This window comes from Oenanthe melanoleuca, chromosome 5 (genome assembly GCF_029582105.1).
Source record: "Oenanthe melanoleuca isolate GR-GAL-2019-014 chromosome 5, OMel1.0, whole genome shotgun sequence".
Lineage (NCBI taxonomy): Eukaryota > Metazoa > Chordata > Aves > Passeriformes > Muscicapidae > Oenanthe > Oenanthe melanoleuca.
Window position 1 is genome coordinate 16,609,546 of NC_079339.1, and position 9,992 is coordinate 16,619,537.

Below are 9,992 nucleotides of genomic sequence, written 5' to 3' on the forward strand. Positions count from 1 at the left end.
GGCACTGCTCAGCCCTGTGTGCAGGGGCTGAGAGGGGCTGACCCCAGGGCTGCAGCAGGACCAGGACACTCCTCCTGGGCCCTCAGGGGTGCTGGGACCAGTGTGCCAGCAGCACTTTTTAACCCTTCACATGCAATCTTGGGCAGGAGTCAACAGGTTACCTCACTGAGGAGGATTAACCTGCGCTCCACTAAGGTACTTCGAGGTGGAGAACTTGTGATTTCATCTGCAGTGCCTGTTTGCAGTAGAGGATGGGCTTCTTCTGATCCAAATTCCTGTCTGGAAAAAAGAAGGAAGGAATTAAGAAAGGTAAAAATAAAGTTCCAGCCCATTCAGGCACAATCTTGGTTGCTGTCCCAGTAGCAGAAATGCAGCAGAGCATTCTCTCAGAAGGGGTTTCCCAAGAGGGAGTACCATGCTTCCGGTACATACCTTGCTGTGTTTCCCCTGGAGAAGTGGGGATGCTGGTGAATTGCCATCCCTGGAGCAGTCAGTGCCCTGCATGTGTGGCACAGGGTGGTGCCAGCCCCCTCTCATAGGGGTGCGCTGACAGAAATCCCACTTGGCAGCCCCTTTCTCTGGAGTCAGACAACACCTCACATTGGGGTGGACACAACCTCTTTTTCCTGCTCTCACAGCTCCTGTACTGCCAATGTTTTGCAGCATCTTCAACAGTTTATGATAGCCATGGGGGTGTTTGAGTGGGAAGAGCTCTCAGAAGAGTGGTTGTTCTCTTTCTCCCCTCCCAAAAAGCTCTTACAGCATGGATGAACTGGTTGTGGCATATTCAGGTAAATTTGTTTCATCCTGTACTGATTACTCTGAATCCTTGTAAAAGGAGTTTTCAAAGAGCTGTGTGAGGCACAATGTGGTTAGATTCTTTATTATTTAATGGTATTTGTGACTGAATTGTATGAGAGATTATTTGTAATGTGTTACATTAATTATATCTTTTATACAAGCTTTTAAAAATCATAGTTGCCAGGATTGGAGCAATTTGCTACTGAGTGACTTTATTATGGACATATTATTTCTGGATCCTTAGCTTGGCCACATCAACAGGTCAGAGTAATCTCAATTAGCCTAAAGTGAATTGACAACTAAGAGAAATAAACTTGACTGTAGGAAAATGGCTCCCTCTTTTTCCTCACTATCATAAATGCAAGAAAGACTGTGATTCTCATGCTTTGTGTTTAATTTCCAGCATATGAAGTCCTGGTGATCTTGTCACATGTGCTGGAAAAATCATGTAATAACACCAGCATGATCATACCAGAGTGAGTGAACCAAGGTAGGGTAAATTCTCTATGTCTCTGGTAATTTTTAACCATAGTATGTCCTCAGATGTGCTTCCTCAGTTGGGTAGTGAGGTATCTCACTTACGGTAATGCTGAGGCATCTGGGATGCTCAGAGATCTTTTGGGTGGATGAACTGTAAAAAAGAGTCTCTAAGCCATTTTAGTTTCCTGCAAGTGTCAGAGATTTGTAATTGTGAATATTTGTATTCTCCTGTGAGGTAAATTGAGATCCTGCTGGTATCATGTCCACTGTATTTACATCACTGTAATGCTGACAAGTTTTTCTGTGTATCTTGGAAAGTGCAGGCTGGCCTTGATGGCCCTGTGGCTCAGGGTCACTGTTTCACGAGATATTCTGCTTCTTTGGTTCTGGAAAGTGCTTCTTTGGTACTGAGGCAGAGGAGCTCATGAGCCTTGTGAAGTTTGCAGGAGTTGAGTAGACTCGAACTGTTCTTTCCCCCTTCTCTGCAGTTTACTCTGAGCCTGGAGAGCTAAGAAGTGGCAGAGATCACACAATATTTTAATCAGATGAAGCCTTCCTTGTGCCAAATAAGTGACTGATAATTTAAATCTATTTTATAGTGCAGTTGTGTCACAGGAGAATATAGCCCATACTGGTTACTGTGAAAATAATCAACCCTATCCCAGCCAAACTCAGCACATAATAACTACCAAACTTTATTTTTTAAAATCCCAGATAATGTTGGAAATCTAAAAATTGATTAGGTTGAAAATTTACTTATGATGGAATCTCAGCTGGGATTGAAATACTGTTTATTGAAATACTGTTCAGTAAAATCCTGTACAGTATTACTGAGGATGGATAACATTGCTCCCATGGCTTCCTTGCTAAATGTAAAAGTTAGATTAAGTGTACTGTGACAGCTTCTTTATTATGAATGCTGTAAAACTACTCCTTGCCATGAAGTATGTGAGGTGATGTTTTGCATTATCTTCAGTTGACCAAATTTAGTGCAATTACAATGCTCATTTCCTTTAAAATAGCAGATATCTGAATAATGGACCTTAATTACCATTAGAATGAGGTCATAAAGCACAAAAGCATTGATAGTAGAGCAAATGATAAAACTACATCAGGTGGAATAATCTCATTCTTCAGAATACAGAGCAACCAGCAATTAATGTGAATAAGAAATTCAGTTCTGTTGTGCCAGGAGGACATTCCATGAAGGTGTTTATTATGCCTTTTCTGCAGATTTTGATGTTATGGCTGTGCTGCAGTTGGCAGCTGTGTGCTTCAGTAGCTGTGACATGGAGTAATGAGAGAAAGCTCAGTTTTGACCCCACACCTCTCTGGTTTTGGGGATGGTTTTTTGTCTGTTTTGTTTTGGGTTTGTTTTTTTTTAAAGTCAGTGAATCCCAGTGAATCCTTGTAGCTAGGGTGGTGCAAATGCAGAAGCAATGGTTTAGTTTCTGGACTGACTACTAAGACTTTACACATTTTTATTTTGTGAGACTAAGAGTGTGAGATGTCCACAGTTACTCTATTTGAGAGTTTCATTTTTGACTGCCTGACAGCCTCTGTTTTCTTAAAACAGAAGGAGGCAAAAGTGGGATTTTATTTTTATGCATGGTTGTAATAGGAGGAGAGTAGTTAGAGGCAGGCAGGATAAGTTTCTCTATTTAAGAAAACCCAAACCCAATTATTTTAATAGTGGAAACATTTGCTGGTTACTCATTATCAAATTCTAGTTATAAATAGGAGTTATAATGTATGTCAAAAGAAATCAGAGGCTCAAGAAATAAGCTGTAAGGAGCAAAGGAAAATTTGACAGTCATGACCACTGCATCCTCTGCAAAAAAAAGGTACATCCTGTGCATTTATAATTGTTTTATTATCACATTAATAATGCTTGAGTAGAACTAGTCTCCTTTTCTGTTATAAAACACTGTCTTAATCTGACTTGTTAGAGTGTTTTATTTTTTTTTGCAATGGTTAGAACAAAACCTACTGAAGATGTAAAAAGCTTCCTTCTTTGAGTTGGTTTTTACTATTATAAAATGTTGCTTCCATCCTTGAGTTCTCTGTTACCAGCCCAACTCCTGAGCTGTGCCACAAACAGCCCTAAGTCCTTCAACAACAGGTTTGGTTTAAACAGTCTTGCTTTAAGAGGCAAATGAATTACTGGAAGTGAATTCAAAGCTGGAATCTGAATAGACATATAATTTCAGGTTATAGTTTATGTGTTGCTGATAATTACAAAACATAACTGAAAAGTGATTATTAGTCATTTGTTATTTCCACTGCAGAGTTTTAATATGTTGTGTGAAGAAGGAATAAAAATAAGCTGGCCATGAAAAAAATGAGCTACATAACAAGAGACCTGAGTTGAGAGCAAAGATATGAATGCCCATTAATTCAATATTGAAATTAGACACTAAGACTTTGAATGCTGGTGGCTTTTTTCAGCTGGAATAACTTCTAAGTGAATTGTTTCTCTGCTTCAACCCATTTGTGTTCCAACAATGATCAGATTAAAAAGAAACAAAAGTGATGTATAAACAAATCTTCTTATGTTATGTGAATGGATGCTTGTAGATTCAGGAGTAAGTTAAGGGCAGAGTTCATCCTCAGGATCTGAAAGTAAGGAATAGTTGTGTGGCTCACTTTGAAGTGTCTGGAAAGAAATCCTTTTGACAGCAAACCTGTTCATCCAGGTCTGTAAACTGTGAGCCCAGAGCCCTCTGGTGTTGCTGTGTTGGTGTAACAAACTTTAACCATCTCCACCAGCACAGCTGGTTATTGTGTGTATATATATAAAGACCTGTCAAGCCAATCACTTTCTCCCACCCAATCATTTATTGACTCTATTATTTATCTATGGTTGAAAAAAAAAAGGTAATTTGTTTTTGACAAAGATAAGTGGTATCATTTATCCCAGCTTTTAGGAAGCTTTACTTTTGTGCTATTATCCAATCTGTCTCAGCAACAATTCAGAGCAAAGATAGGTCCTGTGCAAAGGAAGATTTAGGAAGAACGTAAATGTGCTCTACTACATCCAATGTAGTGCTCTGGTTTACATTTACTCCATGTCCTGTTCCAAGATCTTTCATTTTGTCTTTAATGCCCAAAGCATGCTGTTCCCTGTCCTCCTTCTGAATTGAAGGCTCCCATTTGCTCTTTCCCAGCACTGGGACTGCATCTGTGACAGATCCTTCCTTCTCCAAGGCAGGGTGGTCTCCAGTACTTTCTCAGCCACAGGTTTGGTGTGCCTCCATGATTTACCTTGGCTGATGTGCCCCTTGCTTCCTGTCTCCCCATGCCAGGACTGAAGTCTGTCAGTGCCCTTGATTCTCTTTCTGTTTTTCCTTTTCTGCTTATGCCACCAAACTCTGCTGTCCCTGCCATTATCACCTCTCAGTCTTCTCATGTGCCTCCCCCTCTCTTCTTTCTCATTGTATTAGTTTTTTCTCTTTCAGTGTATGAAGTGGCTGGTGGTATAGACTTATTACACACAGGGATCTCCAGGAAAGAGGATATCTTTCTTTTGTATGGGAAAACAACTAATGATCTTGAAGCAACATGCAGGAAATCTGCCATTTCAGTTGGTTAATGATGGGCAAGGAGCTGTTGTGGACCAACAAGGTGCAAATTAATTGGTTTTTTTTTTAGACATTATTTCCCTTCTGCAGAATGAATAGGAGAATAATAATTTCCTAGCATAGCAGGTAAGGCCAGAAAATCTGTTACACACTGACCTGGTCATGAATTCAGAAGTGGTGCTGCATTGGGAAGCCTGGTGGGTTAGCTGGAAAGGGAGGAACAGAGCAATGTGCCACCTCACTGGGAAGCAAAAGAGTCCAAGGCATGGAAAAAATTAACAATATGTCAACAGGAAGCTGGGAGGGAGGTCAGGATTTCTGCCAGCAGGAAGTACAGTGGTGCTGGTGATTCTCACAGAAAACTCAGCGCTCGCCTCTGAAGGGGGAAGTATAGGGGTGGTTATTGTCCTGTGAAAGAAAAACAGGTGTGAGAGCAGCCTGAGCTGCTGAAGGGCACCCGCAGGAAGCCTGTGTTGTTATCCTGTTACTACCTCTGTGAGCCATCCAAAGTGCAGGAGAAAGGTTTAGTAAAAAAACTTCAGCTTTTTTTTACTGTTTACAGATCCTGAAGCAGTTATTTGTAAGATGTTGCTTGGCATCATACAATATACAGTCAGAGCTGTGGGGGCTGGTACCACAAAAATTCCACAAACGCCAGAGGTACATGTCTAAAAAGGAGGCAGAGGAATCCTTCAACTTCATTTGAATAGAGGCACAGACTCCACCAGGACACACACCTGTGGGGTTTTCTCCCTCCAGGTTTCAGAGGGTGCAGCCTCCTTTTATCCTGAACTCCCAGCCACATGTTCCCTCTTCCTTTCCCCATTGCTGAGGCACTGGGAAGGCACAGCCTTCCCCAACCTCCTACCACAAATTCCCCCCTTGAACCTGCTGTGATACCCCAAAGCTCAGAACCTCAGGCTGTGCAGTCCCTTGTCTGTGTCAGGAGCCAGGCTCTGCAACAAACCTGCTGCCCAAAGCCAGCAGAGACACTGGGACCCATTTCAAACACATCAATACCCACACCTTCACCCAGCAAATTCCTTATAAAGACATCAGCTTTCTTCTCAACCTCTCCTCTTCTTATTTCTCAACTTTACAAACCCTAGTTCTTATTAACTCAACCCCTTTTAACAACCTGGAACATTTGAAACTCCCCTTCCCAACTTTTCCACAGTGATCCCTGTACCAGGTGTGGCAGGTAACTACAGAGAGTAGAGACAAGAACAGTTCAGAGGAGTCCATTCAGCATCACAGGGCTGTGGCTGTGGCTGCTGCCAGCCCAGGTCTCCCATCCTTTCCTTCCAGCCCAGAACTCCAAAACTGGGGGGTTCAGAGGCCTTGACCCAGTGTGAGGGGTGCACCCATGTCCATCTGTCCTGGCTGCTGTCCCTGCAGGTCTGGCTGGGTGGGATGGACAGCAAAAGCCAAAGGCAGCATCTCTGTGCTCACTGGGCTTTCCTGTTCAACCCTAATAACCTCAGGTAACTCCAAATGACCTCAAGTAAACCCTCTCAGGGACTGAACTCGTGCCTGGCAGGGCTGACCTGGAACAGACACCAGTCAGAGCAAAAGGGATAAAATAGGAATTTATTGAAAGTAATCACCTTGGGCAGTGCAGGAGCCTGGCTGGGGTGCACCCAAATCAAATCCAGGCTGGATCCCAGTCAGGAGTTTTTACACCTTTTTAAGTTTTGGCTCATCCACACACTGGGGTCAACTGTCCAAGCACAGCCCCAGGCCATGAAGTCTCAACCCCTTTCCCTTGTCATTGTTGATGGGTTTTGGGTAAGGGTGTCCTTGATTCTCTAACTGGGAAGGGATTGCTTTGTTCAACCACCCTGTGAAGTGTTCACCCTGTGAACTTACTAACACCTAACACAAAGTTCCACAGTTACACACCAAGCAGCAGAGAATCTGAAAAATATAAAAGCTCAAGCCCAAGGCATCATTTCCCCCCTTTAGAGGCTTGACAAGGTCTTTACCTTGCCAAGTCTCTATTCTAAATATCTACTAACAATAGTTATTTAATAATAGATAAGTATCTAACCACAGTAACTAACAACAGATAAATATCTAACAGTAAATAAATATCTAACAATGGATAAGTATCTAATAACAGTACATATCTAACAGTAAATATCTAATAATAGACAAGTATCTAGCAGTAATTAACTAACAATAACAATAATAACAATAAACAATAATGAACAGTAATAAATATCTAACAGCAGTAGTGTCCTGAACAGTCGGGTGTTTTGCAAAGAAAAATAATAATTATCCTGAACAGTTCTTTAGGCACAGATGAGGAATTATTTAAAGCATGTTTTCTTCTGCATCAGTCTCTGTTTTTGCAGTTGCTTCAGGAGGAGAAGGTTCCTTAACTCTGGAGTAGTGAATGCAGGGTCCTTTGCCAGCAGCTGTGAGGGTGGGCAGCAGGACCTGGAATGGTCCTTTCCCCTTGGCCTGCAGAGGATCACTGTCCCACCACTTAATCTCCACTCAGTCTCCAGGCTGGAGGGGATGTGCAGGTGTGTCCAGTCCTGTATGTCTGGATGTAAGTCTGGGGCTTCTTCCTCCTCAAGCTTCACCATTTTCAGTCCTTCAGATGTGGCTGAGCCCACACGATCTGGAAGTTTGGGTGTTTGCTCACCTTGCTGCACAGATTCACTCTTGGGTCTCTCATGAGGCTCTGCCACATTCTCTCCACACTGTGTGGAGCTCAGCTCCTCCTTAGGGAAGGCCTCACTCTCCCTCACCTCCTGAGGCACTTCCAGGCAGACCCTTTGCTCCTGTGCAGTGCTTGGGGATGCTTTTTGTCCCATCCCCATCCACCTCCCCTTCACACATCTCTTCTGCTTCCATCTCCTCAGCACAAGTTTCCCATTCTTGACTTTTGGCATGAGATCCCCTTTAAGGAGCTCTGCTGCCTCTGGGGTTGGAAGAGCCTGGTCAGTGACAGTCAGGTCCTTCCCAGCTTTCCAAAGCTTGTAAAGCTCTGGCTGCTGCTGCTTCCTCCCAAACACATCCATGGAGATCTTCACTATGTCCTTCTGCCATGAGAACAGACTGCTTCCCACACTCCATCCACTGAAGAGGAGCAGAATTGGTAGATCCAGCACAGTTAAAGGCATGATTAAAGCAGCATGAGAGATACAAGGAAAGGTTATCATGGACTCTCCAGCTTCCTGTGTCACCTTATCAAATGGAATTCAGTATTTCTTCAGAACTGATGGAGAGATGAGAGTCATCTTGTGACAGAGAAGTGCTTCACAGCTTTGGCCACTTCCTGGGAAAAAACCTTTTCAAGTCTCTCCAGCCACTACCCACACTCTGGAGAGATGGAATACCATGATTTGGGCTCCCCAAAATGCAATTAATTCCAAATGACCTCAAGTAACCCCTTCTAGGGATTCAGTGACTTCAAGTATCCCAAAATTACTTCACATAACCCCTCTCAGTGACTCCATGACCTCAAGTACCCCAAATCACTTTATGACCTCAAGAACCCCTGAGGTTCTGCACCCTGAGCCCTCAGGGGGAGCAGCCTGCAGCACCCACAGCAGCACATCATAACCAGGGCCAGGGATGTGAAGCAGACTCTCCCCCAGCTTCCTTCCTTCCCTGGTCCCTCCATTCATCTTCTCCAGGAGTTGGCTCCTCAGCAGCAGGATCTGAGCAAGCCAGAGAACCAACCTGAGAATGGAAGCCCTTCAGTTGTGTCACACACAGTCAGTAGAGTCTTAAGCTGGGTTAAAAAAAACCCTAGATTGATTAATATTGCTACATAGAAAAAAAGGATAAAACAGCTCCGTGGACACAAGCCAACTTACTGTTCATGTCTCATTATCCCTGTCCTCTCCCAGCCCTGTACAATGTGTTTGAAGGGAATGGGCAAAGGCAGCTGTGAAGATCACACACAGTGGTAATTCACATACACCCAGATTCACCAATAGTGGTTGGATAAAATGCACCTGTTCATCTTTCCTACCTATCAAAAGAACATTTGAACAACTGTTCTCCCTTTGGCATAAAATTCAAATCAGACAGAGAAGTTCCCATGTCCACTGGGAAACACTTCTCAGTTCAGCAAGGGCTCTGGTGTGTGAGCCCCTGGTACAATAGCAGATCCTGAACACCCCTAATAATCCATTTCTAATGTTCTTTGTTACAAATGGCACTTTGATTCCTTCACAATCGCTGTCCTGGCGGCCACCCCTTCCCTTTGGTCCTGGGGCTCCCTACACTTTTTCCCAATGGGGGTGGTAAAAGCTGTGCCATTATAATTGCACGTCCCTGTACCTTTTCTTCATCCCTTCTTTCATATCTTTTAATATACCTGACATGCCTTTCTAAACAATTCCTGGAAAGGCCCACTCAGCCTCCTCTCCAGCCCCTGTTTCTGCTGCCTGTGGGCTCTTACTCCCTACAGCTGCCAAATCCTTTGCAAAATCACTCTCCTCCCAGTGACTCAAACAAAATCCCTTCTTGTATCATTCCAGGCTTTGGTGACCCTGTCTCTTACACTGCATACCAGTCAGTCCCTGTACCTTTCTCTTCACACCAAAGCCGCTCCCCATCCAGCCGCAGCGTCCAGACACCCCCACACCCGTGCAGGGCCCCGGGCCACTCTCCCGGCACCAGCAGCTCTGTACAGAGCAGGGGCTGGCACAGCTCAGCAGGCACAGCCGGCAGTGCCCAGGGACGGACAGACGGACCGAACATTCCACAGTCCCGGCCCTGCTGAGCCCCAGCTGGCACAGCCCCAAGGGCCCAGCCCTGCTGCCCTCCTGGGCTCTCACACCGGGCCTCGGCACTCCTCACCGCAGAGAAACCCCCTAAATCCTGAACAGTACGCGGACAAACCCAAATCCTCTACCCTGGCTCCGTAAGGGCCCGGTGAGGGGTGTGAACAACATCTCCCTGTTTTCCCTCTCCTGGAAGCCGGGAATACAAACGACTTGCAGCTGGCTCTGTATTAGACTGCAGATTTTGAAGGTAAGGCTGAGAACTTCCCAGTCCTTAGTGTTCTTTCCTTATCACACAGCCTCCCGTTGCTATTTGCCTTAACCATATTTCTCCACGCTCCCCTTGAGCCTTTCCCAAACCAACCCCGCATTGCCTGCTCTG

At 44.4% G+C, this 9,992-nt stretch overlaps 1 protein-coding gene across 1 annotated transcript in view; it reads right to left on the reverse strand.

The window, feature by feature from the left end:
* LOC130253657 (mucin-5AC-like) overlaps positions 1–7,894 on the reverse strand; it is a 63,395-nt gene extending 55,501 nt beyond the window's left edge. The window contains exon 1 of the mRNA XM_056492401.1: positions 7,351–7,894. Coding sequence (XP_056348376.1) covers positions 7,351–7,894 — 544 coding nt within the window. The remainder of the gene's footprint in view (positions 1–7,350) is intronic.
* Between the last annotated feature and the right edge of the window lie 2,098 nt (positions 7,895–9,992).